This window comes from Prionailurus viverrinus, chromosome B1 (assembly GCF_022837055.1).
Source record: "Prionailurus viverrinus isolate Anna chromosome B1, UM_Priviv_1.0, whole genome shotgun sequence".
NCBI lineage: Eukaryota > Metazoa > Chordata > Mammalia > Carnivora > Felidae > Prionailurus > Prionailurus viverrinus.
In genome coordinates this window covers 44608372-44628707 of record NC_062564.1, presented here as the reverse complement: position 1 = coordinate 44628707, position 20336 = coordinate 44608372, and the positions used below count along the sequence as shown (strand labels likewise).

General features: G+C 39.4%; 1 protein-coding gene across 4 annotated transcripts in view; it reads left to right on the top strand.

Moving 5' to 3' along the window:
* ASH2L (ASH2 like, histone lysine methyltransferase complex subunit) overlaps positions 1–20336 on the top strand; it is a 35032-nt gene that overhangs the window by 5032 nt on the left and 9664 nt on the right. For all 4 annotated transcript variants that reach the window (XM_047856601.1, XM_047856600.1, XM_047856603.1 and 1 more), the window contains exons 5-12: positions 259–353; positions 5336–5431; positions 6060–6155; positions 7516–7591; positions 9794–9887; positions 10637–10854; positions 18596–18763; positions 19056–19249. In XM_047856601.1, coding sequence (XP_047712557.1) covers positions 259–353; positions 5336–5431; positions 6060–6155; positions 7516–7591; positions 9794–9887; positions 10637–10854; positions 18596–18763; positions 19056–19249 — 1037 coding nt within the window. The remainder of the gene's footprint in view (positions 1–258; positions 354–5335; positions 5432–6059; positions 6156–7515; positions 7592–9793; positions 9888–10636; positions 10855–18595; positions 18764–19055; positions 19250–20336) is intronic.

Sequence of the window (20336 nt, the reverse complement as noted above, 5' to 3'; positions counted from 1 at the left end):
ATTGTCCTCTGGGTAGCTGCAAAAGAAAAGAGATTTGGGCTTAGCAGGATCAGGGAACTCCTGCCTAGTAGCCGGTAAAAGTTATGTAACATTGGAGTTTAGCTCCAAATAATGGCTATGGTCCACTTCAGGTAAAATCATGACTCTTATTTTTTTGCTGCTATAATTGTTAACTTGTGGATCACCTAGTTGAATATCCTTTAGGTAACATGACTATAATACTATAGATCATTTTTTCTTCCTTTTTATTTTTAACAGACTTGAAAGAAATGTGCCTTAGTGCTTTGGCCAACCTAACTTGGCAGTCTCGAACACAAGATGAACATCCAAAAACCATGTTCTCCAAAGATAAGGTAGAGAAGAGATTAATGTAATTGCAATTATGCCAAAGAATCAGGTAGAACATCTAAATATACTCTTTAACAATGAGTACTTTGCCCCCAATTTTTATGAATGTATGACTGTAGATTCAGTGGTTGTTACTGATTTCATGTGATTTACTAACTTCTAATATGTGCACATTATGTCAGTTGGCTAAATTATTAGTTGGGGGAATCCTTAAATAGTTTTGGTTGGCTTTATAGAAGCAAACAACTGTCTATCCCCCAATTAATAATCAGATCTTGAGGCACCTGCGTGGCTCAGTTGGTTAAGTGTCTGACTCTTGGTTTCGGCTCAGGTCATGATCTTACGGTTTCGTGACTTTGGCCCCATGTCGGGCTCTGCGCTGACAGCCTGGTTCGGATTCTCTCTCTCTCCCTCTCTGTCTGCCCCTCCCCTATTGGCGCTATCTCTGTCTCTCTCAAACTTAAAAAAAAAAAATCTTGAGGGGGTGCCTGGCTGGCTCAGTCAGTACAGCATGTGACTCTTGATCTCAGGGTCTTGAGTTCGAGCCCCACATTGTGCATAAAGATTACTCAAAAATAAACTTAACCAGGAAAAAAAATCAGATCTCGAGCTGAACCTTCTCAGCCCAGTTTAACTATTTTTATAGACGATTATTATAGATTTTGTCAGAGGGAAGGGGGTAGGTTTATACATGCCTTTTATTTAAACGAATTATCCTTTATTATTAAACTGCAAAACCACACAACTGAAGTCAGGACTCAAAATTAGACGACTAGCCCACCCATGAGTCTTTCCTACTGTGATTCACGGTAAGAAAATATGAAAATTAAGTAAATTTTAGAACGATGGAGTTTACATTATGCCTACTATACATTCATACCTGCCCACTTTCATTTAAGCTGAAACAAGGGGCACCTGGCTGGCTCAGTCAGTAGAGCATCTTGAGTTCGAGTCTCATGTTGGGCCTAGGTAGAGATTGCTTAAAAATAAAATCTTTAAGGGTCCCTGGTGGCTCAGTTAAGCATCCAACTCTTGATTTCTGCTCAGGTCATGATGTCATGGTTTGAGAGATCGAGCCCCACGTCAGGCTCTGTGCTGACAGTGTGGATTCTCTCTGCTTATGATTCTCTCTCCCTCTCTTTCTCTCTGTCCCTCCCCCACTCACGCTCTCTCTTTCAAAGATAAATAACAAATATTTTTAAAAATTCAAAAAATATAAAAGATAAAATCTTGAAAAATAAATAAAAATTTCACCAAACACGGGCGCCTAGGTGGCTCAGTTGGTTATGCATCTGATTCTCGATCTCCACTCAGGTCATGATCTCACAGTCTGTGAGGTGGTCTGTGAGATTGACGGCACAGAGCCTGCTTGGGATTCTCTCTCTCCCTCTCACTGTCCCTCCCTTGTTATGTGTGTGCACACATACTCTCTCTCAAAATAAACTTGAAAAAAAATTTTTTTTCACTGAACAGTGCTTACCCTCCACTCTTTTTCCTCTGCATTGTTATTTTCTGTTCTAGTCAGTGCTAGTTTTGACTTACAGAATTGATTTTATAACCTACTAATAGATTGCAATCTACAGTTTGAAAGACACTGGCATAGGGTATATGGTGAGACCAATATAGTTGGGATCAGACCTGTAAGGGCTTTTCTACTGAATAGAAGTTAGGACTTAATCCTGCAGGCTGGAGTAGTCAGACAGCCCTCTCACCTCCTTTTTATTCCTGCAGTAGAGATGTGTTATGATTAGATTTGCATTTTTTCTGGTTTTTTTATTCCTCCCAAATTCTTATTTTGAAATTTCAAACATTGAAAAATTCAGATAGTACAGTGAACCATCTGTTAGTTATTTTCCTAGATTTGCCAGTTATTAATATTTTACTGCATTTGCTTTATCTCCCTAAGTTATATGAGACTAAACTGAATACTATACCCAGTATTTTCCCATAACCATAGTACAGTGATCATACTCAGAAAACTTAATGTTGATGTAATACTACTATCTAATATATAGTTTTTATTTTTTATATAAAGTATATAATTATATTTTCTCATTGTTAATTATCATTTTAATATCCTCCATAGCTTTTTTTCTCTATCCAGGATCCAGGCAAAGATTGCATATTACATTTAGTTGTAATGTCTCTCTTGCTCTTTTTTTTTTAAGTAGGTTCCATGCCCAACATGGGGCTGGAACTCACAACCCTGAGATCAAGAGTTGCATGCTCTACCAACCAAGCCAGCCAGGTGCCCTGTAATGTCTTTTTTGTCTTTAATCTAAAATGGTTCCTGAATTTATTTTACTTTGTTTTTTTGGTCTGCTGTGACATACATTTATTTACTTATTTCTCTATAAAGTTTATTTCTTTATAAAGTTTATTTATTTAAGTAATCTCTACACCCAGGGATGCCTGGGTGGCTCAGTCGGTTAAGCATCCAACTTCAGCTCAGGTCATGATCTCACGGTCCATGAGTTCGAGCCCCACATTGGGCTCTGTATGGCAGCTCAGAGCCTGGAACTTGTGTCAGATTCTGTGTCTCCCTCTCTCTTTGCCCCTCCTCTGCTCGTCCTCTCTCTCTGTCTCTCAAAAATAAATAAACCCAAAAAAAAAAAAAAAAAAGTAATCTCTACACCCAATGTGGGGCTCATGGCCCCGAGATCAAGAGTTGTGTGTTTCTCCAACTGACTCAGCCAGGCACCGCAGTCTGCTATGACATTTAAAATTTTGGGGAGCCCAGACAGTTGTTTGGCGTGATTCTTCTGTTTGTGTTTATCTGATTGTTTCCCCATGATAGAGTTCAGGTTAAACATTTTTGGCAAGAATATTATGTAGATAATGTATGTATAGTGTATTTTTTCCTTGTATCACATCAGGAGGCATAAAATACTGGTTTGTTTTATTAATGACCTTAAATTTGATTACTTGGGTAAAGAGGAGGTATCTATCAGATTTCTCCATTGTAAAGGAACCTTTTGTCTTTGTAATTATTAAGCAGTCTGTGTGGTGATGTGTTGAGATTGTGTAAATGTCTCATTGGGACCCCTTCAAGCAATGGTTTTAGCAACTAGCCTGATTATCCTAGCCTGAATCAGTTAATAGAGTGGTCATTGTGAAAAAGAATACATTTATTACTTGCAATTCTTCTGTTAAGAGAGTTTTCCTTTCTGTCCATCTTTTTTTTTTTTTTTTTTAAGTATTCCTGCAGATTTGTGGGTTATTTTTTTTAAGTTTGTTTATTTTTTTTTTTTAATTTTTTTTTTTTTTCAACGTTTATTTATTTTTTGGGACAGAGAGAGACAGAGCATGAATGGGGGAGGGTCAGAGAGAGAGGGAGACACAGAATCGGAAGCACGCTCCAGGCTCTGAGCCATCAGCCCAGAGCCTGACGTGGGGCTCGAACTCACAGACCGCGAGATCGTGACCTGGCTGAAGTCGGACGCTTAACCGACTGCACCACCCAGGCGCCCCTAAGTTTGTTTATTTTTGAGAGAGAGTGGGGAGGCAGGGGGAGGGAGAGAGAGTGAGAAAGAGAGAGAGAGGTGGAGAGGCAGAGAAAAAGGAGAGAGAGAGTGCCAAGCAGGCTGCACCCTCAGTGCAGAGCCTGACGCAGGGCTTGATGTCACCAACTGTGAGATCATGACCTGAGTCGAACTCAAGAGTTGGAGGCTTAACCAAATGATCTACCCAGGTGCCCCAATTTGTGGATTTCTGATTTCTGGTGCTCAGATTTGATCAGTGTATCCCCATTGAGTCTGATGCCTGACATTTTTTTTTTTTTTTTTTTCAACGTTTTTATTTATTTTTGGGACAGAGAGAGACAGAGCATGAACGGGGAGGGGCAGAGAGAGAGGGAGACACAGAATCGGAAACAGGCTCCAGGCTCTGAGCCATCAGCCCAGAGCCCGACGTGGGGCTCGAACTCATGGACCGCGAGATCGTGACCTGGCTGAAGTCGGATGCTTAACCGACTGCGCCACCCAGGCGCCCCACCTGACACTTTTTGATATGTCCCTATGGTTACTTTCTGGAACAACAGAATATTCCAGATTTCCCTTCTACTTTCCCTGATTCAACCCTGGTTCCTTTTATTTATTTAAAGATTTTTTTTTTTTTCGAGTAAATTCTACATCTGACATGGGGCTTGAATTTGTACCTCAGAGCAAGAGCCACACACTCCACTGACTGAGCCAGCCAGGCACTCCAAATAGTTCCTTTTGGTAAAGATTTGGTTGTCATTTCATGGAACTAAGCGGTGGAAGGTTTTGGTGGTAGACTCTAACTCTGATGGACTTTGGCAGAATGGTGACAGTGGGGGAAGGTCGATGTCAAGGTCAAGCTCAGATATCTGTTTAGTCATGTCAGCAAGAACTGGTGAGGATAATAATCAGAGCAGTGGGGATAGAAGAGACCTGATGGGTGAGAAATTTTCTGAAATCTTAAAATTCATTTGGTGTCGGTTTAGATGTGATGGTTGTGCACAGAAGAATCAAGGATGATGCCCTTGGCTTCTAGCTTGTGATTCTAGGAGGTAGGTGATTCTGAGCATTAAGAGCAAGAATAGAGATCTGCAGAGCAGATTTATGAGTTGAGATACAAAGTTTAGTTTTGTAACAAGAAGTTTGAGGTGCCTTTGGGATGACCAAATAGAGATGTTAGAAGCAGGTAAAACAGGAGCTCAGGAGAGAGAATCACTTGGGAGTCATTGTCCAAATGTCACCCAAGGGAATGGGGTGGATCTTTCCCTCCAACTGGATTGTAAACCTTCTGAGGCTAAGACTTGTATATACTTATATGAAATTCCTCACAATCTGTATATTGTTTGCATGCAATTATGTATTTGTTTAATCATGAAAAAACTAAACGTGGATTTTTCTCTCGATTCTGACAAGCTCTTTGAAAATGCTGCAGTTTTCATTCCATTTTTGTGAGTATAACTTTGAAAGCAACTATAGAACTCTTAATATATTTTGTTTTGAAAAATTAGGATATCATACCGTTTATTGATAAATACTGGGAGTGCATGACGACCAGACAGAGACCTGGGAAAATGACCTGGCCAAATAATATTGTTAAAACAATGGTGAGTAGACCAAAATGATCAGACTTGACGTTTCAAAAATCCGTGTTCTTTGTAAGTATTAAATCTGTTTTAGTCTCACTGAAATAGCGTGATGACTAAGAAAATGAGAACAACTTAGTTTTAATTCTTGGACAGTGAGGTATCACTGATTGTAAAGTTTAATAGTTTTCGCACAATCACCAAGTTGTGTCTGAAGTGAACATCAATGTCGTTTTATACACGACAGGGGAACCTTGGTCCACTGTGCTTTTGCAAGTATAATTTATATTGGCATGGCAGACTGTTTTTCCCTTTGATTTAAAAACAAAAACAACACTGTTCTAAACATTATTGTCCTTAGAATTAAAGAGAGTACCTGGGGAGAAGGCCACAGCAAGCTGTTAACAGTGCTAACTTGTATCTGTGAGGTGGAGGGATAGGGGAGGATTCCAAAGGACTTTGGCTCTCATTTCTTCAAGTTCCTCTGTTTGAATTTTTTGATGGTCGTGTATTTTCTAATCAGAGGGAAAAGCAATACTATCATTTGGGGAGATTACACTTAGGAATTGGAGTTGCTCATTGATCATCCATTCGATACTACTTTGAAGTGTAAAATTTCCGGTAACGCTAAAATACTGCTTCCTTTTAGAGTAAAGAAAGAGATGTATTCTTAGTAAAGGAACATCCTGATCCCGGGAGTAAGGACCCAGAAGAAGATTACCCCAAATTTGGACTTTTGGATCAGGTACTTTATATTCCCCTTTTGACTTGGAGACAGAATCAGGTTTTGTTTACATTTGTCTGTTTGCTGCAGGCCATTCCAGGCCTCTAATGTGGTGAGCCCCAAGTAAGCAGTTATTGTCACGTGTGGGGAGAAAAACCCCTACCTTAAACCAGGAGACTAGTGTTTTAGTTGTGGTTCTTCCCCTTAACATTACAACCTTTTGCATATCATTTTTATCTTTTTTAATTTTAATTTCCTCACTTGTAACACAAATATGCTGGGCCAAGTTATTTCTAATTTTCTTTCCATCTCAAATTTTACTCTTCAAAATGTGTTATTAAGAGAAATTTGTGGTGAACAATTGAGGAGAAAGAAAATGTCCACTCTTTGTTCGATGGGTCACATTTGGCATCTCAGGAGGCCAAATCTTTCAGCTGTGCCTTGAAATGTTTGATCTGCCAGCATTGAAAGTTAAAGGTTTCACATAGAAATGTTACTCTGTGAGGACCCATTGCCTGATGATGCACATAAGCCAAACGCTGACACCGGTTTTGTAGCAGAAAGGGTTTTATCGCAGGGTGCGAAGCAAGGAGATGGGAGAAAATTTCTCAAATCGGCCTTCACAAAGGGTGTGGGTTGGGTGCCTTTAATGGTAGGAGTCAGGATGTCACGGGGTGGTATGTAGGTTGAATGGAATATGCTGATTTGATATAGGGACAAAAGGAGGTCTCTTCCTTTCTGGGCGTGCACATTAAGGAATCAAGCCTCTTCATGGGACGCGTGCTTTAAAAATGACAGCATAAAGGATGATGACGTGGGGTGGAGGGATCTTGGGGCATGTCCTCACAGAGGTTACTTTTGTTCACTCCTGGTCCCTTCTTCGCAGTTGCTTGGCTCCCCTTATCTGTGGTCAGGCGACTCTACAAAACAGGCTCATGTGAATCAGTCAGGTTAGCCAGAGTTTTCTTAGGGTAGATGAATCAAGCATTTGTTAACTTAATGTGCTGGGGGCAGAAATTCAGATTTCTGTCTTTTCTTCTAGAATGAGAAGATCTGATTACAGTGGGCCTGAATTCCCACAGGGGGCTGAGAAAATAGCATTCATGCACTCCTGTTTGCCATCTCCCGCTCCAACAACCCCCTCCCCCACCCCGCCCCTTGCCAATTCACTGTTAACAACTTCGATCCTTACACTTGGCCTGCCTCACACATGTTACTTGTTGATCTCTGAAGCATCCAGGTTTGGACCCCTGTAAATTTCAGGCTTCTTAGGATTGTCAGTTTTGATTCACATTCTACTAGGATTTCCTGGTTTTTTGAGCATTGCCAGACAGGTTTGATTATATAGCCTCCCTTTATAATTGAATGTTTTTCCCTCTAGGATCTTAGTAACATTGGTCCTGCTTATGACAACCAAAAACAAAGCAGTGCTGTGTCTACAAGCGGGAATCTAAATGGTAAGTGTTTAAATGTCTCGATGAAATATTTGTAAGCTGTTGGATCCAAATATGCCTAGAATTGGGCATCCTTTGGGTTGACTCTTAACTGGATATTTAGAAAGATGCTTTACAGTCCAAACCTCAGTTTTGTGAAGCTGGCCAAAGATTTGACAGATGGTAGTGGAGAACTGTTTGTTCTTTACACCACAGTTTGGTCTTAAGTGAAACAGATTTAGCATAAAACAAAGTACAGGTTTAAAGTCAGATTTACTGTGCTTATTATCTTAGACTCCCCATCTATATTCTTATCACTGACACCCAGTGTGGTTTTGGTTGTTCTCTCTTACTGCTAATTCAGCTGTTATTTAACAGACTTCCTCTGCCCATCTTCTAATTGTTCTTGCCCTGAAACTTCAGCTTATTCCCATGACAGCGTTTCTGTACTGATCACTAGCTGTAGATGTTTTTCTGTCAGTAATCCACCTAATGACAGGAATGGACTTTATTACTAATGGTAATCTAACAAAGGTTGGGGTAGCTGGGAGGCAACTAGCTATTCATCTAACACTTGGCAACATTAACTTGTCCTTTGGTGCAGTAGCATCTTAAATGTGTAATCATTTCCACTGTCACTAATATTCTGAGATGGGTTGGAAATAGCTAACTGTATTGTTTATCTTTTTACACCATTTTTTCCCTTTTTAATTGTTAAAATTTGACAAATACATGGTGCCACTTCTGTTCTTACAGGTGGAGTCTCTTTTGGAGGTGAATTCCTCCTCTGTCTTCTTTCATCCTCTCAGACTTAAGTATTATGTGGTTTGGAAAACGCTTTTTGCTGAGTTGTGGTAGAAGCTAAAACTAGATTAAAATTTTAAAGCATCGTGAAATGATGGCAATAGCACTTGATATGAAACCATAGTTCCAGTTGAATGTTAGTAATTAAAAGCTTGTACGTTGTCATATTCTGCCTAACATGGCCAGCAGTCACCTTAATATAGTGCGTCTTGTTCAAGATGGTTCTAAAACTTCTCTTTCAAATTAATTAAAATACCAATAACAGTAAGAAATCCATAGTCTTTTAAGGTAACACAAACTCAAATTGATATTGCAACAGCGTAATATTAAACCTTTTTAAAAATGAAAAATAGGAATAATACATGGTGTGTTCATAAAAGGAAGTTCTGCGTCAATCTGGTCCTGTATATGCAGAATATGACCTGCTCTCAATGTCTTGATCCTTTTTATTCCAGCAGAACTGCTGAGAATTTCCAAGCTTGCCCCAAATTAAGATACAGTACTCTATGCAGTTGTTACCATAAAGGTGTTTTCCTGCAGTTCAGGGACATTTTCTGACAGAAAAACAAATTGAGAGGAAAGACAGAACTGGACAAAAACTTCAAAGTACCTATTTCAGAAATCACTAGGTAGTATTCCTTGTGGCCTTAGTACGTTGCTAAATTATTTTTTGCATAAAATATGTAAATTTTTATTGATACTCGCTCTTAATTCCACAAGCTGGGTTAGTCTGACCTGAATTTTATGCATTGGCACAATCTTAATTGTAAAAGTTGCCTACTAAATTTAAAGCCTTTCTACTTGGGTCATGAACAACCAGAGTGGATACCTAGCAGCACTGGAGAGAAACACCTTTTTAGTATTTTTGTTTCTGTTTTCTATGTTTTATGTACCTTTGTCTTGTTGGGTATTCAAGTTAAGTGCTTTAGCGGATACTGTGCCTTTATTATGTTTATGGAATATATCCTGCATAGATCAAGTGAGTGAACATCTACTTGTAGTGAGGATATTCGTTGTGGGTGTTCATATTGATTTGGATGGAAAACAAATTTTATCCTTGCAGTTGTTTTTAGATGTGGGTGTTTGGAGTCTGAATGCGCGAAAATGCATTTGTGTCACATCCTCAGAAAGTGTACCAGTAGTTGCAGTTCCTTAAGAAAGGAAGGTTGAGTGTGTAACACAGGTGTCATTAGTGCTAGGTTCATTTGAGCTTACTGCCAGAACCCAATGTTCTGAGCTGTGAGACCTTCAGCCTACTCTCTCAGAACCAGGGTGAAACCCCAATATGCTTTCAGGAAGGAAATCCTCCTGTGTGTGGTGTTACACAAATGCACGACAGGAGTGTTAGTCACCATGGAATTTCCACATCCACATGAAGCTTCTGTGACAGCTTATTGAAAGTGATCTGCCTTCTCTTCAAAGGGGGAATTGCAGCAGGAAGCAGTGGAAAAGGAAGAGGAGCGAAGCGCAAGCAGCAAGATGGAGGGACCGCGGGGACCACCAAGAAGGCCCGGAGGTGGGCAGAAACACCCACTCGCACTCACCACTGTTAGGCCATCTTTGGTGCTGGCACAGCCCATCAGAGGGAACAGAGCTGCACTCTTCAGTAGCTCAGGTGTCTGAGATTAAAAAGCCTGTCCATTTTTCTCAAATCTTGAGCGCTTTGAGGGATAAAATAATGCCAGGCTGGGAATCGAAGTTTACACATTTGTTTTGTTAGGGGAGTGCTGGGGCAGCACCTGGGGCGCATTGCCTGGGAAGTAGAGTTCAATGCTGTTAAGACATCCTGAGAAAGGATTGAACTTTATCTCTTTTACTTCAGCTGTGTGCCTCTGCCCTCAAGCCTCTTCCCTTCTCTTTATTCAGTAAATCCTGGTCTTTTCTTATTTAAGACTGTAAGTACTCCCAGTCTTATCTCTGAGTTTCTGTTCATTAGTTTTAGTGATTAACATAATAAAGGAAATCACCCTTGTTCCCCTTCTTCCTTACTTTCCCCTTAGGACATACTGCCTCCTTTTCATAGCTATTCCTACAGGCTAGAGTAATTTGACCAAAACTACTTTGCTAAATTTAAAAGCGGATACTTTTTGTTTCCCTGTTTTACCTGCAGAGGGCAGGATCCTCTGTTTGAGCAATGAAAAGCATGTGTGAAATTGCATGTGTTCCTGCTGAAATCTAATAAATCAGATGTCCTTCTTAAAGAATTGAAGCCATTTGAGCTAAGGGGGTTTTAGTTTCTTGATATTATTTTTTTCCTTTCCGCAGTGATCCTTTGTTTTCTGCTCAGCGCCTTCCCCCTCATGGCTACCCCTTGGAACACCCGTTTAACAAAGACGGCTATCGGTATATTCTAGCTGAGCCTGATCCCCATGCCCCTGACCCTGAGAAACTTGAACTTGACTGCTGGGCAGGAAAACCTATTCCTGGAGACCTCTACAGAGCCTGCTTATATGAACGGGTTTTGTTAGCCCTACATGATCGAGGTATGTAACATATTAATACTCAATGTCGGGGGGTGCCTGGGTGGCTTAGTCAGTTTAGTGTCTGACTCTTGTTTCAGGTCATGGTCTCACGGTTCATGAGATCAAGCCCCGCATCAAGCTCTGTGCTGATAGCATGGAGCCTGCTTGGGATTCTCTGTCTCTCACCCTCCCTGTCTCCATCTCTCCCTCTCTCTCAAAAAAACAAAAACAAACTTAAAAACACCTTTAAAATAATAATGTTCATGTTGGACCCAGATGTTACTTTGAATATTGTCCTCAGCTTTGTCTAGTTTAGAATTAGATATACATGTCGGTCTTTTACCACTCCCCTGCCGCCTAGTTCTAACTAGACTCAGCTGAACACACAAGAAATAATTTCCTTGTTGTCTTCCTTTAAGCTCTAGCCATTTGTATATATATACACATATATATATATATATATATATATATATATATATATATATATGTGTATATATATGTGGGTTTTTTTAACTTTTCTATTTTGAACTTATTATTTTTTTAATTTTATTTTTTATTTTTTAAGTAATTCTGCACCCAACATGGGGCTCAAACTTTAAACCCCAAGATCAGGAGTTGCATGCTCTACTGACTGAGCCAGTCAGGTGCCCTTATTGAACTAATTTTAAACTTACAGTAAAGTTACAAAAATAATAGTTTTAATGGTAACATCTCCTCCTCAAGCTTCTAATGGTAACATCTTATAGGATTGATAGTTGTCAAAACCAGGAAGTAAACATTAGTAAATGCTGTAATGAAACTAAAGACTTCATTTACATTTCACTAGTTTCCTCATTAATGCCTCTTTTCTAGGATCTCACAATTTGTAAGTCTCTGGCCACCTTTCCCAGGTCTGTTTTGGATTCTGTTTATATTTTGCTCACTAATTTTAGTACCTGGATCTTTTCTGCAGTGATTATTGACATGGTGTTTGCCTGATGATTTTTTATTCTCCATTTATTATTTACTCGATTATTTATATCAGTGTGAACTCAGATATTTATTTTATTCTGTTGGGGTATACTTTATCTAGTTGCTCAAATTATTCCCGCTTTGGCCATTGGGAGCTTCTTTAGGTTAGTTCCTGTGTGGTTTTTTTTTTTGATAAGCCTCATCTTTTTTTTTTTAAGTACTTCTTTACTTTCTGGCATCAAAATGTTCCTGGCTTATCTTGTATTTTCCATGCCCCAGGCCAAGTATCTGCTATTTCTCTGAAGAGCCCTGGTTCCTTTGATTGGAAAATGATGTTTAGAAATAAAGACCTAAGTGTTAGGTATGCTCCCTGAGTGTCACTTCCAGACTCCCTCGACAGAAGTAGGAAAGTATATGTATACCAACTGACGCGTATACGTACAGGGCTAGACTGAGTTTGTACTGATAGCTTGGCTCCCAAATGCTTGCAGGGTTGTTTCAGGCCTCCACCTTTCCTTATTTGTCACTTCTTTCTCCAACTGTGAGACACCTGACTCTATCTGCATTGTATTCCCTTGTTCACTTCTCATATGCACATAAAGCAGTCTCAGAATTGCTAACCTCTATGAGAAACCTTCACGAGCTTCCAGTGTTTACGCACAGCTCTTTGTCTTTGGCCTCGCAGTATCCCTTCAAGTTACTGTTAACTTAGATTCGTTCTGTTCTTTCTCACCACCTTCAGTGTGCTTGTGTTTCTCATTTATAACAGGCTCATTTGTTAGTGTTTGTATGCTGTTTTTAGGTTCTCCCATCTCTTTCGGGGGAGAGGCAAAGTGTGTGTGTGTGTGTGTGTGTGTGTGTGTCTATGTGTCTGTGTCTATGTGTCTGTGTCAGGGGGTTATGTGAAGGGTGTGTGAAACATTACTGTGGTTCCAGGAGTAAAGTTGTATGAAAAGGTTAACGCAACCCCATCCCTGCAACCCCATTCTCCCTTTTTTCCCCTCACCTACCCTTTATAGGTAACCAGTCTCTTTAGTTTCTAGTTTATCTTTGCTGTGTTTCTTCTGCACAAATAAGCAGATATATGTGTATTTCCTTTTATCTCTTTTTTTCGTATGCAGAGGGCAGCATACTATAGATACTCTTTTGCGTTTTGCTTCATGTCATAACTCCACAGCACTTTGGAGAGATCATCCTAATTGTTTTCTATTTTTTTAGCTTCATGATTATTATGTGGATGTATCTGGTTTATTCAGCCATTCTGTGGGCACTTAGATTATTTCTAGTATTTCGCAATCACAAAAAGACAGTGAATAACTGTGAGCATGTGTGTTTTGTATTGTTGCTGGTGTGTTTTCAAGGTAGAATTCCAGAAGTAGAATTGCTGGAGCAAAAGATAAGCAACTATATATGTAGTTTTGCTAGCCTTGCCAAATTTCCCTTCAGAAGGTTGTGTGATTTTGTATTCCCATCAGCAATGTAGCGTGTTTATTTCCGCGTGGCCTCACAAACAGAATGTGTTGTCCTGTGTTTTAACTTTGGCCAGTCTCATAAGTGAGAAATGATACCCCAGTGCTGTTTTAATTTGTGTTTCCTTGAATTATCTGTCCCTTTATATACTAGGAATATTGGCTTTTTGTGGTACATATTGTGAACATTTTCTCCTAGTTTGTCAGTTGTCTTTTGATTTTATGACTTTTTTGTCATAAAACTCTTTAATGTTTAGTAGCTCTTTTAATGACATGATTTATTCAGAATAGCCTTCATTATCCTTTAGAATGTGAAAGTGAATTTAAATACACTCACTACTTAAAATAATAAACTCACTACTTTTAGACAAGTGTACCTTATGAATTTTGTCTTTGTTTTTCTAGAGTATTAATGCAAGTTCCAAATAGCATATTATCCACCAATAAATACCTCAGTATTTAGGGGCACCTGAGTGACTCAGTTAGTTAAGCGTCCAACTTCAGCTCAGGTCATGATCTCGCAGTTTGTGAGTCTGAGCCCTGTGTTGGGCTCTGTGCTGACAGCTCTGAGCCTGGAGCCTGCTTCGGATTCTGTGTCTCCCTCTCTGCCTCTCTACTGCTTGTGCTCTCGCTCTTTCTCTCTCTGCCTCTCTCTCAAAAATAAATATGAAAAAAAAACCCTCAGTATTTGTGTCTAACAAGGATTCTTTAGAATGAAACCATTATACCATTATTATTCCTAAATAAGGTGGATAATAATTCCTTAATGATCTAATGCCCAGTCCACATTCACAGTTCCACGGTTGTTTAAAATACACTTCTTTCAGTTGTTTCTTTGAATTGGATCCAAACAGGTCATATATTTATTGCATTTGGAATCCCGTTATTTCTTGATTTCATGCTAAAAATGAACACATGTATTGATACTGGTCATTTGGAAGTGAAGTGATGTAATTCCATGGTGTGATGTCCATTATATGTGGATTGTTTGACTTCTTGTAGTGATGAACATACTTTGCTAGTAGGGCAAGTAGGGGAGGGCCAAATAAGTGACTTCAGGTTTTAAGAAGTGAGACTTGTCTTGTTTCACTATACTTCACAGCTTTAATTCTGGAGGAGGGGAGAAAAAGTAGGAACACTGGTCCTTAATAGTAAATTCATTTATTAGAATATATAGAAAAAGCAATGCATGCTTGCCATTTATGCTACTCATGTTGAGCCTAATAAAAATTAATGATAAATCTGTATTGTATCTTTTAATGTTTTTATTTTGAAATAATTTCAGATGTGTAAAAAAGTTGTAAGAACAAGGGTGCCTGGGTGGCTCAATTGGTTAAGTGTCCAACTTAGGCTCAGGTTATGATATTGTGTTGTGGTTCATGAGTTCAAGCCCCACATCGGGCTCTTTGCTGACAGCTCAGAGCCTAGAGCCTGCCTGGGTTTCTGTGTCTCCCTCTCTCTCTCTCTCTCTGCCTCTTGCTTGCTCACGCTGTGTGTGTCTTGCTCTCTCAAAAATAAACAGACGTTAAAAAATTAAAAAAAAAAAAAGCTGTAAGAACAGTACCAAATTTTTTTTTTTTTTAACCATTTGAGAGTAAGTTGCCATGATGCCCTCTGGTTTTTGAGAACTTGATTGTGTATTTCTTACAAGCAAGGACATTATCCTTCTGTTGTTATTTAGTGCTGCTTGACAAATTAACATAAAACTTAGCAGTCTAAGACTACAAATGTTCATTATTTTCTATGGTTTTTGAGGGTTGGGAATCTGAGAGCAGCTTGACTGTGTGGTCTGGCTCAGGAGAATTCACATGGCTGAGATCAGGCTCTTAGATGAGCCTGCCGTCTCTGAGGACTTAGAGACTGGAGGATTTATTTCCAAGATGGCTCACTCATGCCGCTTTGACAGGATGCCCTTAGATCCTCACCATGTGGGCCTCTCCATAGACCACTTATTTATCCTCACCCTGGAAGCAGAGTTCTGGTGCAAGTGATCCAAGATCGCAATAGAGTTTGAGTATTTTCTATGACCTATCTTTGAAGTTGGTCGCTTCAATTTTGTTTTATTTGTTAGAAATGAGTCACTAAGTTCAGCCCACACTCAGGTGGAGGGAAATTAGGCTCCACCTCTACAAAGGAAGAGTATCAAAGAGTTAGTGGGTATTTTTTAAACTTTCACATTCTTACAGAACCAGTATATAGCCATCAAAGATGGGAAATTAACACTAATTAACTACTCTCTGATGGTCCTCAGATCATATTCAGGTTTCTCCAGTTGATCCAATGTCATTATAACAGAGGATCCAGTTGAGAAGTGTGTGCTACATTTAGTTGTCCTGTCTCAAGTCTTCTTTAATCTGGAATAGTTTTTCTGTCTTTCCTAGACTTTGATGACCTTGAAGCTTTTTTTTTATTAAAGTTTATTTATTTATTTTGAGAAGGAGAGTGTGAGCAGGCAAGTAGTAGAGAGGGAGAGAGAGAATCCCAAGCAGGTTCCGCTCTGTCAGCACAGAGCTTGACACGAGGCTCAAACTCACGAACTGTAAGATCATGACCTGAGCCAAAATCAAGAGTCGGACGCTTAATTAACTGAGCCACGCAGGCACCCCAGCCTTGAAGCTTTTGGAAATTAGAGGCCACTTGTTTTATAGAATATCCCTCAGTTTGAGTTTGTCTGGTTGAATACTTGGGATTTAATTCAGTTCTGCATCTTTGACAGAAATATCATTAAAATGCTGTGTTCTTCATATTGCATCCTATCAGGTGGTTCTTGATTTTAATTTGTCCCATTACTGATCATGTCCACTTTGATCGTTTTGCTAAGGTGGTATCGGCTGGCTTTAGCCACTGTAATGTTAACTTATTTCCCCTATGTAATTAATAAGTGTTTTATGAGGAGGTAAGTCCTTTAGTGTTTTATTCTGTCCTGAACACTTGCCTTGCTCAGCCCCCACCTAGTGATTTCAGGGGCTGAATTTCTCAGGAAGGAGTAAAGGATGAAGAATTTGTATTTGAGAAGGTAGAATTTCCCAAACACCTAAGAAAGTTCTGCTAAACAACATGCATTTAATTTAAATAGGTTACCATTGTATCTGGCTGGTACACAAGCCGTGGTGGCATAACCAAAAGAGTGCAGATCCAGGGCTTTTCAGTCTCTGCCACTGTCAGCCAGGCCACACCGGCCTGCGGTGTGATCTTGAACAGCCACATGCTCTGCTTCCGCATCTGCATAGTAGGCATGGTGGTTGCAAGGGTCAGAGAGTCTGCCTACCTGCCTGTCTACCTACGAAAGTACTGTGTAAGTCATAAAGGCCTTTGTAAAAGCTAGAGCTAAGTTTTGTGCTTCCTCCAGTAGAATTCAGACAACTTCTAGTGTTAAACACTGTTTCAAATACTTTTTCCTCAATTAAGTCTTAATTGGATTTGTGATGTTTCTACATTGATAAAATCAACCTATACCACCTGGAAATGTTCTCCTATCTTTTGTCATTTTTTTCTTCACTTCCAAGTCATTATGTCCCCTCCTATTGGTTTAGATTGTCCCCTTATCTTACATAATGGCCTCATAGAAAGATGAATACGATGAATCTTCATATACTTTTCTCCCAGATTTAACAATTACCAAGTTTTTGTTCTATTTTATCTGTTTCTTTCTGCATCTCTCTTTTTTTTCTGAATTTGTAAGAAGTAAATCTCACCCTTCATACTCTAAAAATATGGATATTTTGTTTTATAACCACAATGCTATTATCACACTTAACAAAATAGATCATTTCTTGCTATCATCTGAATTCAGTCCATAATCAGATTTCCTTGAAATATCTTTTTATCTCCTCACAAAATACTCATTATTTACAAAGGGAAAATAGTAACTTTATAGTGGAGAAACCTGTAAGGTACCACGTTAATCAAGTGATCAAAGTTTAATACAGTATCAGCATTTTGACATCATGTGCTTCCTGATATGACGCACTGAGAGGCACAGCATTATTTCAGTGATATTCCTTACAAAAAGCTTAACCTGGGCTTAAACAGGAGGAAACATCAGACAAACCTAATTGAGGGCCATTCTACAAACAAAGTGACCAGCACTCTTTAAAATGTCATGGTCATGAAGCACTTGAACTGTCCCAGATTGGAAGAAACTAAGGACACATGACAACTAAATGAAATGTAGATGTTGGATTAATCCTGAAACAGAAAAAGGATATTATTTGGATAATCGGCTTAATTTGAAGACGATGTATAGATTAGCTAATAGCATTGTATCATTGTCAATTTTCTGGTTTTGGTAATTGTGTTATGACTGTAGGTGGTGTTAACATTTGGGGAAGCTGAGTGAAGGGCATATGGGGAATGTGTACTGTTTTTGGAAGTCTAACATTGTTTCAAAATAAAATACCAAGTCTTTTATTAATTTTTTTATTTTATTTTTAAAGTTTATTTATTTTGAGAGACAGAGAGCAGAGGAGGGACAAAGTTTATTTATTTTGAGAGACACAGAGCAGAGAGACAGATAGCACCAGGCAGGCTCCATGCTATCAGTGCAGAGCCTGACATGGGGCTTGAACCCACGAACTGCAAAATCACGACCTGAGCTGAGACCAAGAGTCGGACGCTTGACCAACTGAGCCACCCAGGTACCCCTAAAATATCAAGTCTTTTAAAGGATGATTTACACAGGGTCACCTGGGTGACTCAGTAGGTAGAGCATGTGACTTGGTTCCAGGGTCATGAGTTCAATCCCATGCTGGGCCTAAAACTTACTTAAAAAAAAAAAGGGGGGGCGGAAGGGGGCGCCTGAATGGCTCAGTCATTTAAGTGTCTGACTTCTGCTCAGATCGTGATCTAACGGTTCATGGTTCGAGCCCCACTTTGGGCTCTGTGCTGACAGGTCAGAGCGTAGAGCCTGCTTCAGATTGTATGTCTCCCTCTCTCTCTGCCCCTCCCCTGCTCCTGCTCTGTCTCTCTCTGTCTCTCAAAAATTAATACATATTATTTTTTAAAAGGGGGGTGGTTTATACAAATCAGGATCCAAGCACACTACAGTTGGTTTGTTATATTTTAGGGAATAGACAGCATAATTAACTCTTAACCTGTTATCTCAAATATCACATTTAATAGAAACTAGGTTATCTGACCACTTAACTTCCGTTTTCTTCCTCTCTCCTTCGGCCGTATCTTAATGTTGAGATTTTGAACCTTCTGAACTTGAGAGCCCTGATCTGGTATTTCTGATTTTTTACTTTGTTTTACTGGAGTGTAGGAGACTCTGGTTTTTGTGGCAATCGTCTCTAAGTGCCTCCAGTAAGATGCAGGCCTTTGTTTCCATCTCCACACTGCAGCTCCCCAGTTAAAGATCTCTGATGACCGGCTGACTGTGGTTGGAGAGAAGGGCTACTCCATGGTCCGGGCTTCTCATGGGGTACGGAAGGGTGCCTGGTACTTTGAAATCACAGTGGATGAGATGCCGCCTGACACTGCTGCCAGACTGGGTTGGTCCCAGCCCTTAGGTGAGTGGGAGCGATCATGAGGACATCACAGCAGGCATAAAGGTATAGACCATGTGGTTATGCTTCATGACTTTTTGGCTTATTGGATTATGGGCATAAAATTCACTTCCTAAAGGGTAAGGTGGTTTGCATTTCCTAGAAATATTTTTATAACTCTTGTGAGAAATAGTTTGTCAGGAATTTTGCAAAACCGACCAAAAAATACAGTGAAAAGGAGTAGAAATTTTTCTTTTAGTAAACCAGAGTCAATTTGCAATCTTGTGACTTCCTGTACATCTCTTTATTGGGACAGGTAACCTCCAAGCTCCCTTAGGTTATGATAAATTTAGCTATTCGTGGAGGAGCAAAAAGGGAACCAAGTTCCACCAGTCAATTGGCAAACACTACTCTTCTGGCTATGGACAAGGAGACGTCCTGGGATTCTATATCAATCTTCCTGAAGATACAGAGACAGCCAAGTCACTGCCCGATACTTATAAAGATAAGGTGAGTTTGTATCCCTGAGAGATTCCTGGGTTTGAAGACCTGTGGCAACCAATATATTCCTGCACCCGTGGCCTGAGTGTTCTCTTGTAATGCTGACCTAGCATTCACACTTTCTTCCAAGATTTCATTTTGAAAGTTTTTAGACGTAACAAAGTTGAAAGAATTTTAAAGTCTGTGTCCAAATACCAATCACCTAGATTCTACCTTAACCTATTATCTGTTCATTCTTCCATCCATCCATCCATCCATCCATCCATCCATCCACCTTGCTTTAATGCACTTCAGAAAATATTACAGCCATCAACATACCTCACCAGCGGGGGGGAGGGGGGAGGGGGCGCCTGGGTGCCTCAGTCAGTTAAACATCCAGTTCTTGATTTCAGCTCAGGTCATGATCTCACAGTTTGTGGGCTCTATGCTGAGTGTGGAGCCTGCTTGGGATTCTCTCTCTCTGCCCCTCCCCCACTCACACATGCTTGTGTGTGTGCGTGCACGCTCTCAAAATAAATGAACTTTTAAAATATGTATACATCACCTGCGCCCAAGTACTTCAAGATACATATCATTAGCTAGAGTTCAACCTTTATTTATTTATTTATTTATTTATTTATTTATTTATTTAGATACAAAATTTACATAAAATGAAATGTATAAGTTTAAATGTATATTCACTGAGTTTTGAGTTTGGCCCAAACCCCTAAGGAGACACTAGAATCTTATCACCCCAAGAAGTGCCCTCATGCTCTTTCCCAATCAGTCCCAACTGCCATCCCTACAGAGCCAACCATTCTTGAAATTTTTTTCCCTATCATAATTCTATTCCATTAGTTTTGTTTGTTCTTAAACTTATTTTATAAATGGAACCATGCAGTACATAATCTTTTGGGTTTTGGGATTTTTTGTGATTGTTGTTTTAAAGGTTTATTTTGTGAGAGAGAGCATGTGAGGAAGGGGCATTATCTATTTTCCCATTTTTTCTAGGTTTATTGATTATAGTTGACATATAATTATCCATTTTCCTATTTTAGAAATTCTTAAATTCCATTATAATTAACATACAGTGTTACATTTGTTTTAAGTGTGTAAT